General features: G+C 39.3%; 1 protein-coding gene across 1 annotated transcript in view; it reads left to right on the top strand.

Annotated features, from left to right (window-relative positions):
• ctnnd2a (catenin (cadherin-associated protein), delta 2a) overlaps positions 1 to 27,293 on the top strand; it is a 198,898-nt gene that overhangs the window by 19,591 nt on the left and 152,014 nt on the right. The window contains exon 2 of the mRNA XM_070927742.1: positions 24,799 to 24,911. Within this exon, the coding sequence (XP_070783843.1) occupies positions 24,799 to 24,911 (113 nt within the window). The remainder of the gene's footprint in view (positions 1 to 24,798; positions 24,912 to 27,293) is intronic.

Here is a 27,293-nt window from a genome sequence, read left to right as displayed (position 1 = left end):
GTTGCTTTTAATCTTGAAATGTGACCAAGGAATATCATTTTATCACACTGTTATGGTAATTTGAAACGGAGTGAAGCACCTTCTCTGAATATATTCAGACATTAAATGTCATTTTCCAATCATTCTTAGAGCTCTATTGTCATCCAGAGCAAGCTGGGGTATAGATACCAGCACAGTACCATTTTTGTAATGTCTTGGCTCCGAACAAACCTGTTCGCGCGGAGGTGGAGGGAGTGGTGCATCAGAGGGATCATTATATAGAGCTGTCTGTTTGTGCAGTAACAGCTTAAATAGACTATTTCTTTTCTCAAATTTGCTGCCTTTATTGTGTGCACCTAAATGTACCCAAACAAGGCTAATAAAACTTTTTAAATAACTTTAAAAAAAACCACAGACGAGATTGTAATAATGGAAACACATTTTTGTATGGCAAGTTACTGTAGCTGTAGCATACTTGCACAAATATTATTGTCTTCTAAAATAACTTGTAGTCAATAAATAGGAGTAATAATGTCTCATCTGCTCATCCAAGCATATGTGGAATGTTGTATGTTAATATTTGGAGTGATCAACAACATCAGTCTCCTCTGCTTCCTACTGTTCTGCTGGAAATCTGTTCTTCAGAAATGTAAAAATATAGCCCCTTTTCCCCAAAAGTATTAGAAACAAACACTAAAGAGCAGAAGAAAACAGAAAAGAACACAGCACAAATATAAGGTTGTCTATAGTAGACATGAGTCCTCATAGAATTGTGAGTCAAAAAACAATGTGGGTCACTAGTATTTCTGACAGGTGTTTTCCTTGCTATACAGTTTTTTATGAGATATAAAGTTTATGATGTCCAGAGAGAAGTATTTCCAGGCCGCAGCTGGAGAGGAGTGAGCATGGTTGAATATAACCATTAGGAGAACGAAATGGAGATGCTTTTCCCCAGGGCAGCATAAACAATCATGTGATATTTTAAATCAGCAACACGGTGGTAGACCAAGGTCTGTAGCAAATACAGTTTCCTTGGCACACATTGCACCTTCCTATACATTGTTGTCCTGTCGCCTTGCATTATAAGATTTTTTAAAACCATCACTATGAATTATGTGCAAATTCTGTTTAACCCATGTCTGACATACACACAACAAACTGGTAAATAGAACGTACAAACACACACAATTAAGCTGAGTCATCTTACAGCCCTCTTCAGGCTAGAGTGTTTACACATGCACAACTCACAGTGACATTTCAATAAACCTATCAACGACCTCACTCCAACTATCTCCACCCATTCCATATATCAGCTGCATGGGTTTGCAAAGCAATAACCCAGCACAGAGCACCAGACTCAACCATCCACTCAGAATAAAACAGATTTATTGCATTGCCTTTTGTTTTCTTTATTTTTTTTCTCATGGTGCTGCAGTATGCTTGAAGGTCATTTATTGGCTCATGAATGTTATGCTGCATTTATAAGCTTTAGGAAATTACATTTTAAAAAGAAGAAGGAAGGAAGGAAGACAATACAGTGGAAAAAATCACCTGAGAGCTTTCCACATTCAGTTTTCAGTGAGTATGTGTATCCATACTGTGTGTGTGTGTGTATATGTGATATTGTATCTTATTCATATACTGTGCTGATGTCTTCCCAAGTATTTCTGTCTGTGGGTTTGTCTCTGCCTGCATATGTATACATTCGTAAAATATTCTTTCACACTGTGTTAATTGATGTGTGTGTATGTGGGTGTGTATACAGTGTATGCTGTTAGTGTGTTGTGTGTACAGTGGACTGTGTCTTAATTCTGCAAATATTATTTATATTTTCCAAAGCCCACTCCTGTCCCTATTCACAGCAGGATTAACTCGCTTCCGTCAATACCCACTCCTTCACGTTTTAATTTAGAGAGGATTTATGAAATTATATTTCTTCTCCTCGCAGGCTGAACTGTTTGAACAAACTAGATTGCAAAGAGACTGCTAAAGAACCGAAGTATATGAAGTGGCTCACCTTCTCACAAGAGGTTGGCGGTTGAGGAAGTGTTCAAACTGCAATTTTCCTGTAGGCTTTTGACAGCTTTGATCAATAATGCCATAATCGCTAACATCCAGTCACAAGACATATGAGAAGTCATAAAACAAAGTGATTAGATGACAGTTTGTTCAGACACTGTGCCACTGTTCCTCTCTGCTCACTGGATCTCCTTGAGGAGAGGGATGAAAAGTGTACAATGGTTGATTAGAATTTCATATTTTCTATATGTATTTTTTTACTTGTATGTTTGCGTGTAGGCAGATTTCTATCTTCACTTCTGTGTGTCTTGAAGTCCATTTCTTAAGCAGTGTGTCTATGTCATCTCTTTCTGGCTCTATTCCCCCAGCTGTTTGTGATTTTACCATTTGTTTTTTGATCTCTCTCTGAAGATTCAATTTTTTTCCACATAAAGAGGAATATATAATGTCTAAACTAAGGAGCCGAGAGACGTTTTTGGCTGGATGCAGGCAGATGCTTCATGTTTCATCTTGGCAGACAGTGTCTTGAACTTGGTCTGCTTGACCAGTTTCTTTACTTATCTGACCAGAGATGGGAAACTTGTAGACTTTTCAGAAACATGCATCATGCTCAGCTCAGTTGGCCATGTAAGGTATAATACATTATGTTTTGGTGCTTTATTTAATTGTATTTAATAAATGGGTGGCTAATGACAGAATTTCAGAAGAAGAAAATCTGGTTTTTCAAATGGTATGAAGGAATTCCGTACCATTTTTAAAATGGCTCTACTTGTTCAACATTGTGAAGATGCTACCTGTGCATTTGTGTTTTTGTGTGTGCATGTCTATGTGTGGGTGGGTGTGTATGTGTCCTCTCGAGGGGAAGCACTCAGCAGTCCCTCTCCACTAAAAGTGCTGAGTTTGAGGGATGGTGTCAGATGACAAATCTAGGGGACAAACTGCATCTAAAGCAGACATTCTTTATAGTCCGTCCTTCACCCCTCCGACTCTCTCCCTCCATCCTTCCCTCCATCTATTTCTTTCCTCTTCATATCACAAATCCCCTCATCCTAAGTCGTTGTGCATGGTGAGTAGTGAAATGTAAAACATTTTTATAGCATTCTTCTGTTCTGTTCTGTTTTCTCTTAGTTTATCCGTCCCTTTACTTATCTGAGTAATAGAGAGGCAAAAGCAATGTGATGCTGTGCATCAAAGAGATGACAGTGAGTCATCAACCCCCCCATGATTACTGACAGAGCATTGCACTGTGGGTAACCTCCACCATGAACAACTCTCTCAGTGGGTGACAGCATTACAAAGAGATGCTATGTGCACACGCTGACACACTGTACATAGGAATACACGCATATGCTGTATATGCATACATATACAGAGAGTGAGTATGTTTGGTCTTGTGACTGAAATTGAGAAGAAATCACTGAAACATTTTCAAAAGCTTTTGGATAATCTGAAAAGTGGATGGTAGTCGAGCTAAGAGCAGGATTTATTTGTGAGACATTGTGGCTTAGAATATGAATATGTCCCCTCACAGCAGCAATATGCTCAGACATACACACTTTGGAAAAAAAACTTTTGCTGTCTATTTATTCAGTTTGTTCAACTTTGTGCTGCAAATTGCAAGTGTTTTTCAAAAAGCAGACCAGTCACATTATTAAACAATAAAATGTTTAAATCAGGAATTAATTACATGAATCAATCATTTTTCTTTCCCTCCACTTCTGTTGCGTTTCTTCGCTCCCTGCCCTCTCTCTCTGGCTCCCAGTCTATATAACACTGCTTTGTATGTTGCTCTCTCACGTCTCATCTGTGCACATAACCCCCCTGCTGTCATCCACTGCAGCTTTTCCTCCCCTCTACTCTCCTCTTTTTTTATCATTCTCTCCCTGTCATCCTCCCTCCCTCCTCCCGTCAGTCCCTCCTAGCCTTCATCTCGCTCAGAGGGGGGCCGGGAGCCATGTTCCTACCTAATGATGCATTGCAGAGAGGAAAGAAAGTTTGACAGTTAACAACATTCTCTCGCTCGTTCTCAAGCATGCACGCACACACACACACACACACACACACACGCGCGCACACACGCACACACACACACACACAGATGTGTCAGATATGGGCATGGATACACTGGAGTCACACTAAGCCTGGTAATGCAGCAAAGTTGATCCAGCTACTCAATGGTGGCCTCTGCATGTCATTTTGCAAATCTACTGACTTATGTCATATGAAACCAATTGGCCTTAGGGGACTTAAGAAGCTGCCATTGTGAACATGTGGTCACATATGTTTTCCTTTTCCTTAGCTTAAGTTGTACTCTTAATCTTACACACATTATTAGCTAGAGACCTAATAATTGGTAGTTTGAAGCCAGAAAGATCCACAGTTGCTCAAGTAAAAGTGTTCTCTGGAAGGTAAACCTGCAGAGGTTTATCCACCTCTTTATTTTGAAAGTGGAGGTTATCTTTACTTTTTAAAACCAATCATAAATATTATGTTATCTTAACCCTTAAATTGCAGTCAGATGTAGACAATGTAGAGACATTATGGGTGTTGGGTGGTTGGCTTACACACAAAATCAAACCAACATTTTATTATTAGTTAAATTTCTGTGTTACTTGGATTTATTCAGATGCTGATGTAGTCAGAATATCTGGTGGTCCACAAACTGTGCCCTGCAGGATCCCTAATGAGATAGGAACTAACATTGCAATGTCCTAGGGCAATGTAGCACACAGTTCTGTCTTTGGTCACCCATAGTTAAGAAAGAAACATAAAATCTTTCCCATTTATGGTTCACATGAATGCCCCTATCCAAAACCAGTTTTCCGTCCCCAAATTTTAGGGCATCCAGACAACAAACTACAACAGATCTCCTCTTAGATTTTGCAATGTGAGCTGACTGTCACAGGGTGACTATAATTTACAACCTTTTTGTTACCTTGGATACCTGACAGTATGGGATTCACTACTTAGTTTGCCACCAGTGTTGACTCAAGGCCACAATTCATAAATCCATGTGAGAGATATTATTATCCGCATATCCTGCCTTCAACTAGCAATATTGAATCTGATATGAATTTCTGCATCCATTGCATTCGCACAGTGAAAATCTAGTGGTTAGGAATCTCTAACCAGAACTGTATGGATTCACTTGTTGTGTAAATTAGTGATCAAGGGTGGTATTTTGCTGTATTACCTCTGACGATTGTTAGCTGTTTGTTAGACGATTGTTTTTTTTTATCAGAAAAGCAAAATAAAGAGAAGACTGAGAGATAAAAATGTTTTTGTATGTGGTATAGTGAACTGATTTGAATTAAAGACAGTATGGATAGTGATTGTCTTTTTTTTCATACTTTGACTCAAACATATGCAAATGCACCCATTGATTTACAGATTCATCATATATTTCTATGCAGGATTTCTATGCATATGTGTGCATGTATTTACGTGTTTGTGATTGTTTGTGTGCCTTTTAATTTGCATGCTGATTTTCCCAGCTTTTATTTTAGCTTTACTCCCCCCTCTCTTCCCCCACTCTTTCCTTCTCTCTCCTCTTGCTTAAACCTCCTCTCCTCAGTCAGTTTTTTCCTCTCTTTCTCTCTTTCTCTTTCTAATGAGATGACATGGCTACGGTGTTCTTTTTCCACTCAGTGACAGCCTCTCTGTTGCCAATTAGTGGTGGAGTCGCCAGCTCTCTGTTTGCCTTCAGAGATTACATCTCTGTTTGTGTACACAACCCACAAATGAGACTTTCCTCTCAAAGACTGGAGATCTAGTCAACACATTTGTTGACTACCATAGATCTCCAGTTTTTATAGAGAAGTGTAACTTTGTGTGTATATATGTGTGTGTGTGTGTGTGTATAAAGTGTATATGCACCCTGTATATAGAGAGAGCATAAGAATGCATTCCTTGTGGATGTGCTCTTGTTTGTTTGTTGATCTGACCGCTGCTTTGTGTTGTTTATGTATGCATGTCTTTGTCTGAATGTGTGCATAGAGCAGAAGGCTTTCCTTGTGGTTCTGTGCCAGTTTGTCTTTGTGTTCATCTAAGTGTGGTTGTGTGTTAGCCTCACCTTGATCATAGTGTTTACATCAAAAGAGGAGAAAATAGGAGAAAAATAAACAGATATAGAAGTCCTAAAAACAGGAATTACTGCGCACCTCTCAACATTCAAACTGTCTTTCGGAAAATTGTGTAGCAGTTAAGGTAAAAGCGCAGCATGCTTTGCCCACACTGATCGTACTTGTTAAAGCAGTTGAGCGCTCCTGAAAAGGACATGTCTTATGTTGACATGTCTCTGTGTATAGATGGGGCAACACTTCATGTGATACTTGCAGCACAAGCTGTGTTAAAGATGTATTAACACTACCACATATCTCTGCTTACAGCCAGGTCTAGCGAGGAGTGGTCCTGATCTGTCATTGAATTATATTCCACTAACTAATAAGCTGTGATGTAAAGTACTTACACCCCTGCAGGGGCCCCACTGCCTAGCAATACAAAATCACACAAAGGGCCTCAAACCCATTACAAATTAGAATGAAATTTATAGGGCTCACATATTGAGTGTATTTTAAAAGATAATATCGGTGCAAAAAACTTTTCACTGAACTAAAATCTTAGTTTAAAATCTCACCTGAGGCTTATTTTCCCTTTTATACACACACTAGCTTTAGTTACTTTTAGCCTAATTGATAAATCAGGTGATTAATTCAGTTTAAGTTTGCAAGAGTGCCACAGCCTCAAAGATGACCCAGGTGATGCCCAGAAACAGCAATACACACAATAAACAGCTGAATTTACTGCTTTCTTACATTTGTGCCTTCCTGGCAGTCCCAGGATCAGCACCATGGACAGCGGTTGTGGCACAGTTTGGTACAGACTGTTACAAATGATCCATCTGAGCTCTACACAACAACAGGAGGGAGTTGTAGACTGTAGGCTACGCTTTTGCAAATAATCTGGTGTGGAAATTCTTTACAATCAATGAAAAAGATGAAGATGCAGGGTACAGTTGTCAGACAGACTTTTGTGCAGCATACGTATAAGAGTTGTGTTACAGTGATATGTTTAGTGAGTAACTGTATGAGAAAGCATAATTGATGCACTGATTCATGTTATTTCATTTTATGGCTTACATGATAACAAAATGATTACTAATTCAAGGACTCAAATCTCTACACAGAATCTCCTGATAATATTAAAGACCTTGGTGCACTTGATACTTGGTGCATACAGGCACCAACATGTTCCCACACACTTGCCAGTTGTTCATCACTGTGTGGAGAAGTAGCAAATTGAGTGCACCTCTGCAGAGGACGCTTATTGTCTGCTATTTAGCAACATTATGGCCGAAGCCTGCAATGCAGATGCACAGTGATAATATCAGTGTAAATATCACTGTCGTTTCAAAATCCTGGGTGAGCGCATGTCCTGATTAATAGAATCCCTTATGGATAATAGAGTCTTATAGCTGGGATACCCAGAATTGCAGTGTTTATGTCTTTTGAATTATTTGATCTTCTTAGTACTCAATAAGTTGATTGTTATGGCAAATTGTTTGTGTATCTACAGGGGAATTTGTGATTGATATATAACGTGTCTAAACACCCTACTGTGGATATAATTCATAATCAAACCTTTTCTTACAGAGATTACAATATCATCATCAAAAGTAGTAGTCAGTAGTGTCCTTTTCTCACACCCACAACCTACTGCCCCAAGCATGTCTGTCACTGCCTGCTATTAAGCTCATCTGAGTTTGTCTAAAAGCAACAATAAATCTCTCAATATATTTAATTTGTTTGATTTAGAGACGTGTGAGGGGCAGCGTCGGCCTGTTACAGATTTATGAGAGCCTGCTCACGTGGTGGCAAATGGCAATCTGTTCAGCGCTGTGTCCCGGCAGAAAAATAACGCTTCTCAGAGCGGTGAATCATCGTAGCTTCCAATTCACTGAAAATGAGCAGTTAATCTGATTCCCCATTCAGTTTGATAAAACTAAGAAATGTCATGGTAGTACTGATATTGTGACTATGCTAGGGAAACACTGTGATGTTCAAGTAAAATAACTCATAAAGTGTATTTAATTCAGAGACACATGCACTATTAGAACAAGAATGACAAAGGCTGAAATTCCGACGCCTGCGGACATACACTTTTTAAAAAAATACATGCGGTGAATAGTCTACATAGTTGCCTTATTCTTCGATTTCGTTGAGGAAAAACGAATAGAGAGCCTGTAAAAATGATTTAATTACCGAATGATAATGTTACAGAATGTTAATCACATATTTTAATAAAGCTTTGAATGCAGTTAAATTAAGGCCTTAAACTAATGTTAATGTTATGTTTAAAATGTAGCTCAAACAAAAATAACAAAAGCCAACATCATGTGAAATGGCCCCCTGCCAGTGTCATCGTTATAAAGATGACCGGTCAAACGGAGCCTCGAGAGGATTAAAGCTTGATATAAGTGACATTTTTGTTGACACAAATCCTCACTTTGCTGCTACATTCTAAATGAAAACGAGCACTTGACATTTTACTGTGATGATCACCAGCCCTTGCAGTCATCATGTTATCTACACCTGGAGTGGGGAGGGTAGGAGGAAGCAGTGAGGGTTTAATAGAAGAAGTATGAAAAATCATATTACCAAAAGAAACTAGTTACTGCAACTGCTTACTGTATCTCTCTCTCTCACACACACACACACAAGTTACTACACTTTTTCCCTGCATCATGCTGTATGTCTGTGTTTGCATGTGGCATTGTGTCTGTGTCGATTCACTTCACATTAAATGGGCCACACACTTTGTGTTGCTTTGTTGGAATTGTGAATGCTTTATTTTAACGGTGTGAATGAACTCCAAGAAAGGAGCTGGCAGAGGAGCTTGTTAAGCCCTTTGCCCATCATAGAAAACTGTGCCGAAGGGCCTGTCTGCGATTTTATCATTGTCATGCTTGTCGCTCTGGTTTAGGCTTAGTGACTTACATACTGTATCTGTCAAACACACACAGTCACACATACTCAAATGCTCACATGAACCTGCACACACACGTACTGTACATATGTTCTTACACATGCATGCACATCCTCGTGTGCATGTGCACTGTGCACTGCAGAAGAAAAACATATATACTTTCAATTGCAGACACGCAGACAATTTAGCCAGACTGAGGAACCTACACAGACTACATTCACACATATGGGATTACACAGCCATAGACAGACATGAACTTGAAGCCACTATCCACTGTTAAGTAGCCAGTGACCTGCCCCCTTCCTCTCCTTTTCAAAGCCAACAACACTACAGTGGTATAGAATGTAGGATAAGATGTGCTTATTCACTGTGTGTGTGTGTGTGTGTGTGTGTGTGTGTGTGTGTGTGTGTGTGTGTGTGTGTGTGTGTGCGTGTGTGCGCGCGCGCGCTCTTACTCTTCATCTCCTTAAGAGGACAGTGCCAAAAGGACACATGTCCAACATGTCCCTTTGTTCCCCTTATGTGCTGATAAAAGGCTTGTCCTTGACGACAGCTACCCCTTTACTTGTTTCTCTTTTTCATGAATTCAAATCCATTAAATAGAAAAGTGGTCAACTGCTGTCTTTTATACAAGGGAGAAGTGAATGTATAAGCCTTCAAGCGTATTGGCTGTTGCTGCACTCGTGTCTACAACGTTGCCTGTCAGTGGGCATTTGTATACTACTTGTCTTGTCTACTTAGACTTGGTTCAGAGTTAGACGCTTTGTTGCTTTTATAATTTCAGCTGAATTTTGGGTCTCCTTCCTTTAAACTGTGTTCATGTGCATACTCTCGTGTGTGTGTGTGTGTGCGTGTGTGTGTTATTGGAGCAAGCACTTGCGCCTGTGTCTACATATGTCTGCCCGGGTCTGTGTTAGCATGAACACGCAAGGGTTTGCGTGTGCCTGTACAGGCTAATCTATCAAAACTAGTGTTTGTGATTGCCAGCGGACGGATGACCTTTGGGGCCTTTCTGGAGTCCCCTGTCACATCATGTGGTTGAGACAGAGGACAGGAGGGGAAAGAGCTGACACAGAAGGCAGGGAAGACACTTTCTGGGTGAATAAGTGTGTTTTTTTAATCCATTGTTCATCGAAGGGTTTTGCTGAGCATGCTTGCTCTTTTTCAGCATCACCCTACTTCAAATTCATGCACTTGCACACAGTCTCACCTGGCAGCTGCCCAGTATAGCCACAGTCTTCTGCTATACTTTATATCACTGAGCTGCTCCACTGGAGCCAACAGAGACAGTGCCCTGCTCAAGGGCACACTGCCAGTAAGTGTTGAGAGAAGGCAGAGTGTTTACACATTCACTTTACTACCCAGAATTTCCCAGCTGGTCTGAGAAATTCAAAATTGCAGCCTTCTGGTCACAAGCCATTTCTCTAATCTTTAAGCCACCACCAACCCTAGCTGGGTGAATAAATTGTGTCTCTTGAAAATCAAATGGAATGTATCCATTTCACTTTCAGTATGTCTGTTCTGATTTTTTTATAATGACATACTTACAGTAACTAATTTAGCCTATTTTCTAACTCAAAATGTTCCAAAGAGCATGTGCTCCAACAAGATTCTCACATCAAAACACTCACCGAAAAGATGGACAACAAATTAACAAGACTTACTGGGTGCTTATTTAAAATGCATGCCAAAATGTGCAGTGAGCTCAACAAGATGTCAATTGAAGCCAGATGTTGTGTCTCTCTGCCAATATACACAGCACTGCAGATTCATCAGTGAATTTGGAAAACACTTAACCATTACTACACTGCTATGTTGCCAGACAAGGTGATGCTGCCAACAGAGCAACCCCAAGTTTGTAGATAGCTTGTAGACACCTGGGTACTGGGTGTGATATGAGGGTATGTGTGAGCATGCACACACCCACACAAACACACGCAATGGCATTTAGTTGGTGACATTTTCCAAGTGACATTTTGTCTGTGGCCAAACCCGTACTCACTGAGCGTGAACCCAATCATGCAGTCTTCTACACTGTCATGGAGCCAACATCCAAGAGTTACACATGCATGTGACCTTGCACACACATACACACTTACACACACAGGGGCTTGTCAAATGTTTTGGACCTAATTAGGCCAGATTTAAAAAAGGTGATAGAGTTTGATAGATCTTTGCTATATATACACCCTAACACATTAATTAAATTGTGTTGACAGACAGCGAGATAATTTTAACAGCTGCAAACCTCATTACATCACGATGACCTAATGGCCTCAGAGATGGTTGAAAATATCACATTGACCACCTAAAAACAATGGAGGCGTTCACCTCACGATTGATAAATAATTAAAGAAGGAAAGAAAAGGGAAAAGAAGAAAGCGGTCTAAATCAATTGGATCAATAGTAGCTACTGCATTTAACACTTTATGAGTGAGACTTAATTATCTGTGGACAATTGCATCAAGTGTCAAATAAGGCCTTGATCAAGTAGTGTTTGCAAAGTATTTCTTAAAGTTTGTTATGAAGGGAGATCAACTTCTTACCTGGCCTAAGCTTTGTTAAGGTATTGGGGTTATAAAAAAACTATTATCGAGGAGGAACTAAATCAATGTAGCTTTCACATTTACTGGTTATGCTATGATACAATTATTAAGACAGCAGGGAAGATAGTACGCTGCCAACAAAAGCCATTAGATGACTTCTACAGCATAGCTACACACAGGAAACCCCTGTCAATCATCAATGACAAAACACATCTACAAAAGATCTACAAGGGTTCTTTTATCCTAAATACAATTAATGTGGTCAACAAACTACAGTAAACTTATGAGATATGAGAGTGTTGGCTGTACATCATGGATATGAATGCACTGACTGTTGTACTACTGAGAGATCTTTGCTCTGTTAATGTGATGCTTTTATTTTGTAGACAATTTTTCTGCCTCAGCTGGACATTAAAGTTTATTCTATTCTATTCTATCATTTTATAAGACCTCACCAGAGCATACTGTCTCTTTGGTGTGACAGGGATAGTTTTGTGTTCGTTATAGGACAGCAGGTTTCTGGTCCAAACTTTAGATTGTCTTTTTTTGTCCTGTGTCCTTCAATCAATGTACTGTATATTACCACGCCATCAATCCTGACACCAGCAGAAAGGAGTCTCCATAGTAGAAATGGTTGGTTCTTAAGTGCCGTTCTTTTGGCACTGCAGAGACCAAATAATGTTTGCTGCTTTGTTCAATCACTGTGCACTATTGCATGTGTGCATATGTGTGTATGCCAAGTGCAAGTGCATACATTGTTTTATCAAGGGACTAGAGTATTATTTTTGTCCATATTTGCAGTGGTAACCGTGTAGTGAATAGCCATCCTTTATATATTGCACACTAATTAGACAATTCATCACAAGTTAAATACAGTACAACTTTTACACACTATTTTACTAGTATAGTATAGAGAGAGTTAGAGATTAGTTTTTGTTCCACATGTCATAACTAAATAATCTCTTACTCTAGATAGTTAATCCCTAAGGAGTTAACCACTGTAGCACTTCACCAACAGGTTCACACACATTCAATCAAACATGCACCAATGAACACACACAGGCATTCAGGAGCTGGGCAAAACTTTTAAAAAGGCTTAACCAAATGACATTAACAGAGGCTGCTGCTCAGGCAAGTGCGTTACTGTTCCTACAGAATGATCATTTGTATATGTAAGTTTTCAAAAGTGCCAGACTGTCAAAAAATGATTTGATGTTGCAAGTGAAACAGTCTTGAAAAGTATGACAACTTAACTGTATGCAAGCACGATAAGGTCAGCATTACATTAAACCTGACATCATATTATATAATTATGCAATGAGAAAGTCAAAGGGTACATTACTATTTTTACATTGAATTATTTTTGGTATTAGCTTTAAAAAAAAGAATTCTGTTTGCCTATCCCTCACTCTCCAAACTTTGCCTTCTTCTTTTCTTTTTCAGTATTCCCTTTCATTTTGTTCTAGTCTTATGTAACTTTGACAGACCAAAGCTATGCTAATATATGGCCATAATTAGGACAGGGAGTGCTGTGTTGTATCTTTGTGTGTGAATGTGTTAACCAGGCTGACATCCCACTTAGTGTGTTTAAAATTCAAACCACTATTTTCAGGCTGCTCAGGGTTTCCTATTTGTGACACACAAGCCACAATTCACAAAGACAATGAAAAGGAGACAGACATACTGGACCAAGGAGGAGTGAGTGTGACAGAGTGACAGAGTGAGAGAGAGCGAAATTGGAGATTAAGAGAAAGATGATTTCATTTTGCGCACTGAGCCCTTAAATAATTTAACGAGGGAGAGATCTGTCAGAGTATGAGTCTGAGTATTGCTGTGTTTGTGTGTTGAATATTTATAATGCATATAAAACTCTTATGGCCCAGCTGTTGGCCGTCATATGTCTCAGGTCTGTGCAGTTTTTTAAAGGAGCATTAGAATCCAAAATCCAAACAGATACAGCTGCTTCTTCTAGTTGATGACCAGGGTTTAAAGGTTTTATTTATAAAAGCATGGCAAACATTTTCAGTGTTTTTCACCATTAGCCTGGACCCAGCCTCATGAATAGCTTATTTTCAACTGTTTAGTGAAGTGGCTCTTTGATTTGGCTGTCTTTGAAGCTGTTTTCCTGAATTCCTCTTTGCCTGGACCAGCGATATTTTAATCCTGGGCTCATATTTATCAAACAACTCAGACTCACTCCTAGGACTCGCACTGAAAGTTTGAGTAGAACTAAAAATACTCCAAACTCTGAGCAGAACATGTGAGGTGGTTATGAAGTTTTCTACATCATTTTGGTTTTTTTTGTTTATTTAATTTACAAAAGAGCACAATACAGATTCAGTATACAGGGGATAGTGTACAAATAGAATAATAACAAAAGAGCCAGGGGTATATCGCACTTGACAATTATCAAATACACAAAGTAGGAGAATAGAGGTTTTTTATTGCTAAATATACATGTATGAATGAAACATTTTGCCAACATCATTATCAAATGTATTATAAACAATATTTACATCTACTTATACTTCTTTTCTTGTTTTTTTTTGATGAAACCAAACACTGCATTTTCCCATAATAATATATAATCTTTAAAAATAGGATAATTTACAAATCTGCAAAGGTCTTGCCAGAATTTCTTGCTGTGAGAACAATTCCAAAATAGGTGTAAAATTGTTTCTGGTTATCCATCACAGAAAGAGCAGTTTGTGTTTGTGTCTCCCTTCATTTCCTGCATGTAGTGATAGGCGGGGTAATATTTATGAATAATTTTGAAGGACACCTCCTTAACCTTATTCACAATTAGGTATTTATGAGGATGCATCCAGACCTTCTTCCAATATATACCATTTACAAACCGATTCCAATATGCCATGACATACAGAATAGAGACAACACCTCATTGAAATGGGGCGTGTATGGCTTTATTATTATTCAGGGGGTGTAGTGAGAAACAAATCTTTTTTCATTTTAATTAACATCTTGAATTTTGGTCTTTAGAAATAGAGATGTCCCAAATATGTAACTTCCTTACAGGGATATTGCAAAAATGTGTCTTTAATAGCTAACAGTTCCCCTTTTTATATCAAGCATAGACCAGAAGTAATTAACTATATGAAGGGAAACAGGTATCTGACTTGCATCTTTCAAAAAAAGTGTGGTATCATCAGCCAGCTGACTAATAATGGTATCCCTTCCATGGAGATTCCTGGTACATCACTGTTAATAATATAGGTTGTGAGAATTTGTGTACAAAGTATATAGTATAGTAACAGATATGGTGAGATCGGACATCCCTGATAAAAGCCACGTTTCAAATCAACCTTGGGGGCTGTGCAACGTTTCATTTTGATTGAGCTATTTCCATTAGCATTAAAAAGTTGTAATAGCCTTACAGAAAAACTCACCAAAGCCTAACTTTTCTAGGGAGTAAAATATGATGTTCTACTGTATCAAAGGCCTTATAGAAATCTAGAAACTATCAGTTCAGAGGACTAAAGTATGTCAAAGACGAAGTCTAATTATTAGAAATATGTCTCATAGATAATTGTGTCCAGGACCACTTTATTTCTCTTGTCACACATCAGAGCAATAATTTTTTAATCATTACTGAGCAGACAGATAGGTCTCCTACTATCAATGAGAAGCGCTCTTTTTGGGCTTGGTATGTAATCAGAACTTGAGTGAGGCTGATAGGAAGAGCATTATTTTCTATGCTTTCTGACTTGAAAAGGATTTATAAAAGGATTTATAAAATTCTGCAGTTATGCCATCAGTACCAGGAGATTTATTGTTCTTAAGTACACTAATAGAGTCAACTACCTCATTTTGCCAAGAGGGGGGGTCACACTGATCTTTATCAGTTATGTCAATGGATTTCAAATCCTTTACTGAATTTAGAAATAAAGTTGTGGCCTCTTCATTATACTTTGAACTATACAAGTTACTACAGAGGTTACAGCAGAAATGTGAAAGTAGCATGGCATTATCAGTGACAACACCATTAATATTTAATTGATGAATAAAGTTATTTTTAGAATATTTTTTTAGTCTGGCCATCTCTTCCTGGATCTTACAAAGGCTACCTCTGCCTTACGCTGATATAAGCCATCTAACTTATTCTGAAGGTCTAACAGATTTAGCTTATCCTCATATGAGATGTCGTCAGGGGGCCTTTGACAAAATTAGGTAATTTCAGTTATCACCTCTTCTGTCTCTGCTCTTCTAAACTTGGAAATAAAACTCTCATACCTTCCTAAAAATGTACTTGTCTCAAACTTAAAGAGCTCCCACTTAGTGCTAAACGATTTATCTGTCTTAGCCTTATTCCAGAACTGAGTAATTCATTTATTGACCTCCATTTTAGCTACTTCATGTTCTCAATAGGAGTCATTTAGTGTATGAAGTGTATCTGATTTAGATATTCGGATGAAGAAAAAATAAAATCAATTTCAAAAAATAGCTTCAGTTGTGGGTATGTTATAAGCTACTTACGTATAGGTAGAGGCTGAAACTAATTTTTGCCAAAGCTTCTTGTTAGCTGCCTTCTTAGTAAAACACACTGCCAGTATAATGAGTCACAAAATTCAGATGGCAATAATTGGCTCCAAAGCTGTCCACACCAGGCAGAATTTAAATGAGCATCAGTTGTGAAAGAAGGAGACTTATCCATCCCCGAGAGTGAGAAAGGACCTTTTTACATAGATCTATTTACAGTCAAATGTGTTCTCTACAACTGTTTTCTAAAACAGCCTCTTGAGTCAATTAAGCAAAAATCTGCCCTGAAACAGGAGTGACAGGGGTTTCCTCTATGATTTGAGCTAGGTCAGTATTTGTATACATCCAGAGAACCCAGTCCTTATCAGCACACAAACCCCAAAGACACTGTATTGACAACAAATGAGAGAATATGACTGTATTTTAGCTATGACATTGAAAAGCACTTCATTTCTTTGTATTACTGCCAGTTTTACAGTCTTACTCAGGTAATGTCGCTTTATCCATAAAGTAATACTTAAACTATTGCCAGTGGAGCAGCTTCAGCGCTTCTGTCTTGACATCATTCAGTCTTGCCTCTCCCTTCCATGTCTTAGTGAGACGTTTGCCCTCATTGCCAATGAACTCATCTGTGAAAATTACAGGAATAAGATGGTAATTTAGTCTTGGAGTGTATTTTCTCTGACATTCTGGGGTGTGTATTGTATTTACAAAAGCCCCTGTGTCCTCTCAGGATAGGATGTGACAGTTGCTGTTATAAGTCTGTTTGCTTCAGTCATTGATTTAATTTGGTAGTATTTGGCCACAGAACAAAGGCATTATTCACAAAGCATCATTGTATTAAATGGTTATCCTGAGGATAAAATTCTTAGAAATGTCTTTAAATTATTGTTTTCTCTGGATTTCCACTTAAATGTCAGACTAAATTAATTTGCCATAGTTTTAGTTGCTTAACCAGAACACTCTCATTTGTGTCATTCTGTAGTGAACTGACAAATGACCTTTTTTATCTTAGTTATGAAGACTTTTTGGTTAAGATGTTTTTAAACATTCTGTCAAATCAGTAGGTTTCTTTAAATATTTATTACATATGGATTTTAATGTTTCACAGTATAAGTGAACCACACTTTAATGCAGACTAAACAGTTTAACTGTCTGTTTTCAGTTCGTGCCTGAGTTCACGGGAGACATTACATTACATTCTTATTTGTGTTATTTCTCCCGTCCATCTGTGAGTCCCCCAACCAGGATAAATGAGACCCTGAGAGCAGTGTCCTAATGGTTGTTTGGTTTGGTCTTGCCTGTAGTTGTTTATTGATCCCGTAGAATTTAGTGTTGTGTGGTCAACAGAATTTGATTAATTGTTTCTTTCCACAAGAGCAGTTTAACTGTTATGTGTTTTCCCCCCATTATTGGGTTCTTTTATTATTATTATTATTATCATTATTGGTAGTAGAAGTGGTAGTTGTGTTAGTAGAAGTAGTATTAGTAGTATTGTTGTCATTTTTGTTGTGTGTGTGTGTTATTTGTGTGTATTATTGTATGTGTTGCTTATGAGCCGTAATCCCCTCATGGGAAGTCCTTACTGTTATTTTCAGTACTGATGTGCTGTCCGTTGCATTACTATCGTACCCATAATCACATTAAAGAACACCCCTCAGGTATTGCTGCTAATGTAAATAAAATTTCGTTAGAAACGGGCTGATACAGAAAAGGCCAGTCATCACTGCGATAGGAATAGAAGACTAATGAGCAAAGTTGATGCAGAATGAAGACAGATCGAGTTGTGTAATATTTCTTTTTCTAGTATCACCATTTGTCAGATGGCTAGAGCACCTGCATATATACCGACACACAGATGCACACACATGAGTATGAGGAGCCCATATAGGACATATATGTTCCTAACGCTAGTATGAACCCTAAGTACATAATATGATATTATTTTAAGGGATAATTCTTGTTTATCACAACTTGGATCTTATCTTCTTATTTGGAAAACAAAATAAAAGTGAGGCCTGTAACTCTTTTCGACTGTCCTCTTGGTTGACCTACTCTCCTTGTTTTTTTTATATCCGACTAAAGTAGTAAATAATAAAACTAAACGGTTGGCTTGTTTGCAACCCGTTTGATTATATGACTGATCGAGGTCGATGTTTCTGTTTTCCCAGATCTCACTAATTACTGCAGTGAGTTATTATAACCAAGAGAAACAATGGGCGGCCTACGAAGATATGATATAAGTTGCAGAAAACGGGAATCGTCCTTAAAGCGAAACCTAATCCAAGTGACTTCACACAAGAAATAGCGCTTACTCAAAAGTCTACAAACTGGTGTTTGTTCTCACCAAGATAGAGGTACAAGAACATAAGCACACTTGCCCCATGGCAGGTAATAGTAAACCCTAGTGTTCAGACTCAGACATTCAATACCCACATCGTTTGAGAAAAAAAAGCCATTAACATGATCACGCCATTCTGGTAATCTGTTTTCCACTCTTCTCTTTCTCTTTTTCTTGTTCTCTCTGTCTTGCACACACATGCGCATGCAGAGGGAGTGGATCAGGTGTCCCTCCCTTGGCCATCATCTCATGTGACTTTCATCAACAGAGACGCCTCCTCTCTCTTCCTTCCTTGCTTTCTCTCTCTCTACTCTCTTTTTTCTCTCCTCCAGTTCTTGCCCCCACCCTCCCTGCTGCTTCTCTCCTGACTCGTCGTTGACTTTTCACACTCATTAAAGTGACAGACAAGACAAGCAGAGAGGGGAGGGAGAGGGGCAGAAATGAATCTCAGCTAAATTTGAACCATACCAAGGCTACATGAACCACAGCTGTAAGTTTAGAAAGGAGGAACAGGGGAGATTGCTACTGTGCGCAATTTTAATATGCATGGGAGTGACGGAGGAGAGGAGAGTGACCTTTTTACCAGCTCCCATTCACATTCCCCTTCCCCACTCCTTCATTCCACTCATCTCATCGCAGTTTTTTTTCCATTCCTCTTCGCTGATTGAGGAAGGAGAGAGAAAGAATGAAAGAGAGAGAGAGAGTGTTACTTCTCAACTAGAAGGTCATAGCTCTATTTGATCGCCTTTTGTCTCCCATCCAAAAACAGCACTGTTAATAGCTGCCCATAGGCCACTTTATAATGATTGGGCCTTATCTCTAGACACACACAGACAATCACGCACAGACAGCACACAGTGTCTTTATGGTGGCAAGCGGGAAAATTTAGCTTTAACGGAGAAAGAAATATACTGCTGTTAGGTCTTATACTTACATCAGGGAAACAAAATGAGGCCAGGCAGCTATTCATCACATTCAAAGCTCTGATTCATGGGCCCCTGCTATGTTATCCTGCATTCTGTCTTACTATGTTACCCCCCCCCCCCCCATATTTATTACCTGTGTATTGTAAAATGTTGCCAGTGTTTTGTTTTATTGCCTTCTCCTCCAAACATTATCCAATAAGAATAGATTCTGTTGATCAAAATGTGAAGTACATACTTTCCATAGAAAAGTTAAACACAAGTGAAAATGACAGAGTTCTTTATAAGACTGTATCCTGCCTGCCATTTTATTCTACTCTCTGAGGTGGAATGTCACATTATGAAAAGCTCTTAATAGCAATTTTTATGCTACCAAGTTAACTTGGGATTTTAAAGAAATTGCTTTTTATTCTCTGGTTATGTTTTTATTATAAAGAAAGTTGGCTCAGAGGCTTTACTATTGAATAATGTGGTGCTGTCTTTATGCCTATTGGGGGGATTTCCTTTTCTCCTGCCCTCCTCCACAGGGAGGTCAAATATCACTCCTTTGTTGTGCCTCTGGAGCTGTTAGGGTTTAGTACTTTGCTGAAGGACACTGAAGCAGAGTGGAGGATTTCATATGAAAATGCACGTATACACAGATGCAAGTGCATATCTGTACACAAGTTTGCATGTGCAATAAGTGACAATATGTGGGATTTACTTAGAAAACCAATGTATGTTTGTACTGTCTTATTTCCTCCAGTTTTTCTCCAGTTTAAATTTCAAATGCAGCTGTGTGTTGGTTGTAATTCAGAAAGCAAGGGTTTTCCTTGCTGTGCCGCTGTCTAATTAGCATTAATTGCCTAATGAAACATTCTTAAGAATAAGATGGGAAATTAATGCTGAGGTGAAACTGAAATGGAGGACAGTCAAGTAAATATTGTTCATTTAGAAACTTTAGGAGACTGGTCACTTCCCCCCAGGTGTTGGTAAATAGTTTTCTGACTCTGGCACCCAGGGAGCACTGCAAAACATTGTCAGACCAAACCATTGGAAAATAACTCAAACTCAACTCAACAGTGCCAGCAGCAATACGTATAGTTACGTAGAATCACACAGAGTTTGTGTGGTTGCCGCCACTGTTGATCCAGTTAAGTTTAGAAAACCACAGTAAAAATGTATTTTGGTGCATGTTCATAGAAGAGGAACAATACGGCAGCTTACAGCATGTTACTGAATGATCAAACTATTGGTTGTTGTTCACTACCATAAATCAATGTCAGCATCCACACTGAGTTTTTTATATTTAGACAACATACATTCTTTCTCTATAAAAGAAAGACAGAAGAAAAAAGAACCTGTGGGTAGCCCTCATGTTTTTGTAGGAGAAAGAATCGAATACATATGCAGACACCTCTGTGAGAGCAGTGCAGATATGTGAAAGGACAGGGGCTGTGTGTGGGAGGAGTCAGGACCTCATTTATAATGCTAGGGGCAGGATGGGGTTCTACAGTTGCCATAGAGACCTTTGTGGCTGAGGCGGGTGCTTCTTTCTGTCTCCTATTCATTCCTGAGAGGGAGGCAATGACATGTGCACAACACACGCACAACCTAGTGGAATCCTACACCTTGCATATTGGCTGAAACACACAGACGTAGCACAAGGAGCACCAGCCGAAACTCCCAACTCATCACTTTTGGATCTGTTGAACTGTGGTCCATGCATGTATCAAGGTAAAATATACTACATACAAACACGCTCTTTGGTAATTAGGGGTGTTCATAAAACACACGTGCTGAACAATCAAAATAGCTGGTACAAAAAATCCAGTCCTTTGATTTTAATGTTAAGGAGAGCATTAAGTTTATATGGTGATCCTAGCTGTACAATGATCCAGCATCTACCTCATTGTTACACTGTTCTTAGTGGGATGACATTCGGGAAAGATTTTGTACATTTTTGCTACAGAAGATAAATTGCCTCCAACAGAGAGACAGCTTCTTTGCCTGCCTTAAATGTATAGCAGGAAATGTACTGCTTGTCTCCAAATTTACTTCTCTAAGTGCATAACATTAAAGATGTTGTCCAAGCAGGCTTTTAGCAGCTGTGTGGCACAGGTAGTTTAGTTATATGACACACCTTTCTGTGTGTTTAAATATTTTCCATAATTCATTCAATGCCAGTAGTTAGCACTTGTATATGCTTCTTTTTTCATTCTGGTTACATTTACATTATGTCAGTACCATGAAACAAGGACTCACTCTTTTGCAGAAAACGCCTCACTTATTTACAATATTGTTAAAATATTTCCTTACATCGCTAGTTTATAATAATTTACTTTCCATCCATCTGTAGATTTTATGTTTGTGTCAGGTTGAATTAACTGCGCTTCATGATTTTCAGACTTTGGTGAGTGAGTAAGCTTTTACTGAGTCAAATGTTATTGAGCTGGCAGATGTGTGCTGTGCTAAAAACATAATTCCACAAAAGAAGTTCATCTCAAAAACATTACAGTGACTTTCCAATGTTAAGTTGCTGATCATTTTTTTCTAAGGTTTCTTAATTGTAGTGATTATGGCGGTGTCAACATTTTAACAAGTGTCGCTGACTGTTCTGGCAATGTGTTACAACAGCTGTTTCTATTTGAATTTAGTGCTGTTCACAACACAGTGGTGTACAGTGGTACAATACAACACAAAGACAGAGGTGTAGGTAGGTTTTTTGTGTCTAAGAAAAGCTCTCTAGAGGATCTCTAGAACATCCATAATTATAGATAAAACTCAAAACTGCAGCACAGAGCTCTTAAACTATTGAATGAAGCATCCTCATTAGTTATGATGTCTTAAAATATGATCTTTACTGTCTTTTAGTGTCAGCTAATGAAAATGCACAGCTGCATGTAATTGGACAAGTCAGTTAAACTCATCATCTGGTTGAAATACGGTACTATCCTTAGGCCAATTCATGAATTTGCGTTTAAAAGTCTTTGTCAGTAGCAGTTCATCCTCTTAGGCATCATTTATCGTAACATATGAACACCATACTAGTACCTTAAGTGAAGGGAATTGAAGAAATAAAAGGTTTGACAAAAGGTTATGCATAATTTAACAAATTTTTTACTCCGATAGAGAAGCGGCCAAACAGGTTTCCCATCTGTTTTGGCGTTCAAGCATTACCCTGTTACCTGAGAAGACGTTTAAGATACTTTACCGTTGAGGCATTATATATCATCAATTAGCATAATGCTACTTTAGGTCCAGGGATTTGCATGTTTATACCTTGAGGATTTAAAACGGTTGCCGCTGTGGCAAACAAGGTGACAAAGCAGTCTGCTGTGGGGAGCAGAGCAGGGCTTTGAAGCAAGGCACCTCACTGTAAAACAAAGCTGTAATTTAGAATTACGGGTCCAGAGGGCTTAAGAGACCCTGCTCAAATTCCCAACGTCCCTTCGCTTTGCAAATCATTGGGGTGGCTGAACCTGTTACGTTGTTGTTCACATGTATGAGATTTATCTTGTCACAGGTAGCGCAAGGGGAATCTAGAGAGGAGTTGCTGACAGGAGGTGAAACAATGAATGGAGGAAAGCAAGGAGAGGTTGAGTGAATGGAGAGAAGATTACTGTAAGAGAGCAGTGGGAAGAAAGTGGGATTGTGGCTAGTGGTGTAGTGGCAGTGGCACAAGTTTTACTTATCAACAATTTCTATGTAAACTTACAGCATGTGAGCAGTGTACTGACACACTTCCGTATACCATACAGTATGTGGTAATGCTTCACAGATGAAGGAATTTCCTAGTGTGAGATCAATGAACTACTACTAGTACTACATATGTATATGTCGGGGGCTTGCTTTTGGCACTTAAGTGAATGTGTGTGTGTGTGTGTGTGTGTGTAAGAGAGAAGAGGGAGAAAGCAAGACCATAAATGTGTGTTCGAGAGGAAGACGGGGAAAAAGGGAAAGAAGAGTGTGCATATTTATGAGTAAGTGGTTGCTGTAAGCGTGCGTGAAAAAGGGGAGAGGGAGAGAGAGGGAGATGAATTGCATTGTGCTCTGTAGTGTTGGGGAGGAGAGGGGATTGAGGTTGGAGACTTGAGATAGCGACTGGGGATCAACTCATTCAGAGCTTCAAATGGCTTTGAAAAAACCAATCAAACCAGCATACACTCTCTCTACGTCTCGCTCACACTCTCTCTCTCTGGGTCACGCACACACATGCACCCAGTCGTACATACACAATATCTTCTGTGGGGTGGAGTTCACTGCACTATTGATCTGCTTCCATGTGGCTGTGATTAACTTGAATGCAACACACACACACATGCATGCACATACTTACACAAATTGATCTCTGGTTTGAAATCTCATCTGTCTGGCTCATAGCTAGATGACTGATATGGAACTGTCAGTAAGCCACTTCAATAGCTAATGCATCAGCACACACACACCGGCACACACAAACAGGGTTGGATTATGAGTGATACATTCAGGGGTAGACAAGAGTGAAAGGGAAACACCCACGCCTCCCCCAGAATTTACCATCCATGCAGCTTTAAGCAAGCAGCTCCCAACAGTGTGTTGGCATGGGTGTAACCTGACAGGAACATGCAACTCGCCACAAATCATTTAAGGCAGCAGCAAGTTTAAAAACACAAGGGTCTGCATTTGGGTATCCCTGAAGTCAAATCTGAATAAGATGTCCATGGGTTTTACTGCTTATCACATGCATAAACACAGTAGTGTATGATACCATGAGACTAGACTTTAACACTCTGAATTTCCTCAATGTCAACAATTGTGATGTCAATATTAGAGTTACATAATTTGCCCCTCACATCTAGTTCACTATACAGTTAGAAAAATGTCATGACCTAAAACTTTCCCCCTGTATGCACCAATTTTTGTCCATCTACTTTTTTGTCGTTGTGAGACAGATTTCCAGTTTGTAACCCACTCTCAGGTGCAGTGCTTCAGCTACTCCAGTTGACAACCCCCCCCCCCCCCCCCCCCCCCGCACAACACGCGAATAGGATTAAAGGGCTTTTTTGGGGGGCTTTTTGCTCCCACATTTAGAACACTTTCAACCAGTTGTTTTGCCTCACGCCTTTTCTCACCTGTCAATCACATTCATGTTAATGATCACACTTCATTTTAACTGTCGCATAGCTTTCTTCCAGCCCTAAGCTGTTTCCATGACCTGCGGCTGACAATGCTTCACTTCTCCTATGACAAGTAGGCTGCATTCCCAAAGCAACGTGTTATTCACATAGAAATACTGTTCTGATACTGTTGGATTAAAAGGGATATTTATGGGTTTAACAGTTTTACTACCCCACTCTTCTCCCACTAATGACCAATCAGAAAGGAAAGACATTTTCTTTTTTTTGTTTTTTGATATCTCTGAAGTAAAGATAGGCACTTGAGCATCAGTTCCATACTTTCAAGAGGCTTCCCAGCAGATCCTTAGCTCTGTCTCTTGCTCCCTCTCTTCTCAGCCTAACACACACTCTGTCTTTCTCCATCTCTTCAGGAACTTCAATTTGAACGCCTGACCAGGGAACTTGAGGCTGAGCGTCAGATTGTCGCCACCCAGCTGGAGAGATGCAAGCTGGGATCAGAGGCAGGCAGCATGAGCAGCATCAGGTAACATGCAAACCCTGTGTGTGTGGTGGGGTGGACAGGGGGTATCAAGTAATACACACTCTCTTTTGTGTGTGGTGTTGGGCTTTTGTGTGGAAAGGATATTGTTGTATGTATATGTGTGTGTGTCCTTAAACACTGTCAGGTAAAACATACATTGTGTGTGTATGTTGGACTTTGGGGGTCATAATTCACCCAGCTTTATCAAACATAGAGTGTACACATAAGTGTGCATGTTAGGTTTGTATGAGAGTGTGTGCGCCCACCAAACGCACAAGTGTATGTGTAAACTTAGAGCATGATGGAATAGGTTCTGGGTCCTTCATGACACTAACGCTGACTTCACCATTATATACCTTCACCCTGCGTGCGTGCGCATGCACGCGCACACACACACACACACACACACACACACACACACACACGCACAAACATACTACAGCGTACACACCCTGGGTGTTTTCTCTTCAGATCCATGGAGTGATGTTACTGGAAAAGACCAGTGTTCCCCCTGCTGTGGGGTGCATTTATCAGCTGGATGGATTGGGACAATACTGAGGTTGCAGGCAAAATCATGCACACAGATGAACACACTCACACAGAAGTACACACGCACATTGCTGGTGTTACATTAGGTAAAATAACACTAAGCTTGTGGGGAGCTTTACCCACATGATATATAGACAGACGCATGACATAACGATGTGAGAGTATGGTAACACACTTCACAAACACACACACACACACATGCACACTCTCACATACTGCAGTGACACAACACACACCGTGCTCGTTGCTGAGGGCTTGGTATATCAGACACATCGACACAACCCTTGGCAGCATTTCTGAGGGTGTGACAACACACACCTTCACCCACACACATACATGGTCCCAAAAAGAACTCTCAGACACTTTGCTTTGAAACAGGGACTTGGGTCAAGCCTTAGTATAATGCTTCCTGGAACCCCTTTGTCATATTACAGCATTAATTAGCATATTAGCCACAGCCTTGAAACCCTTCAAAATACTTCATTATGTTCCCCATTTATAATTTTGACCTTTCTGCTGCTAAAATTATTCTCAGATGAGGAAAAGAGAGCTCTTAACAGAAAGAGGGAGTAAAGATGAAGGAGGGATGGATGAAGGAGAGGAGCTGTATGCGACTAGCATGCTAAATTTGAATTTTATGCTAACAGCTCAAACCTCGAGCTCCATATCTGCCCCTCTCCCCCCTCATTAAATCACTGTCCCCTTGCATTATCTCTCAGACAGGCTTTGCCTCCCTGTAAATAAATATAAAGTAAAAGTAAAGTTGGGATGTATTTGATACGTTTGTGTGTATGGGTTTGTTTTTGTGTTTACATGAATTTTGCTGTGATGTCAGAGAGTCAGGTTCATATAAATTCAGGATCCCTATGACTCCCTCAGGCATTTTATTGCATGCAAGTACATAACCCTGAGGGGGGGGGGGGGGGGGGATCTGTCAGACTCAGCTGGTGCTGTTTGCTCCAGCTGAGTCTGATGAGACTTTTTAGAGGCTTCCTTCCTGCATGCATATGTGTTCCATTACTTGTTAATATACCTGGAGAGGGATTTAAAAATAACCCGAGCACAAACATCAAAGACAAAGTAAATACATACTGTAACTAAACTCTGTATCCGTTTAAGTTTGGGTTTATATTAGATTAGACTTTTATAATGTGGTGTGCTTGTGTTGTGGACAATACTTGTGCAGACCCCCACCATGATTCTTACATACTGTGATACATATAGCAAGAAGTCAGTCAACTGTCAGAAAATGTCACAAATGCCACAAACATACAATTAATTTTGCAGAGAGACATATAAGACCCGTACTGTCAATCAGACACTTTAGCTATTGTTACCTTAATGACAATGTTATTGCTGTTTGAGCCTCATATATTGATGTATCTTTTTCTTTTTTTTTTCTTTGTGTGTGGGGATTTTGGATATATGAAGGTCTGTCTGCTGTTTCAGATACCCATACGTGGTGTATTTATAAGTGGTTTACATGCCAATAAGACATGTCAATAAGATTGTTTAATTTATATCACCCACAGTGTTTTCAATCAGCCTTCCATTTATTTATGTATTTGCATAGATTTTTCTCAAATGCAGCTCATCTTTCAAACTGTTCTCCTCTTGTTACTCTTGACTCTATGATTTGTTTGGCTTATTAGCCTGATGTCAAGCCATCATAATTTGCGTATATTATTCATTTGATTTTGGACAGGCCAGTCAATATTTTTAATGAGACAGCTATGAAAGCAAAAAACTGAGACTTGTTTTCTTGATAGAGCCATCTGGATGCTTGTCTGGACCTATTTTCAGCAAGTTTTAACTCTTTATCTTCCATTTGAACCC

This window comes from Enoplosus armatus, chromosome 21, assembly GCF_043641665.1.
Source record: "Enoplosus armatus isolate fEnoArm2 chromosome 21, fEnoArm2.hap1, whole genome shotgun sequence".
Taxonomy (NCBI): domain Eukaryota; kingdom Metazoa; phylum Chordata; class Actinopteri; order Centrarchiformes; family Enoplosidae; genus Enoplosus; species Enoplosus armatus.
The sequence above is the reverse complement of the archived record's forward strand: the minus strand, read 5'-3'. Positions and strand labels throughout refer to the sequence as shown.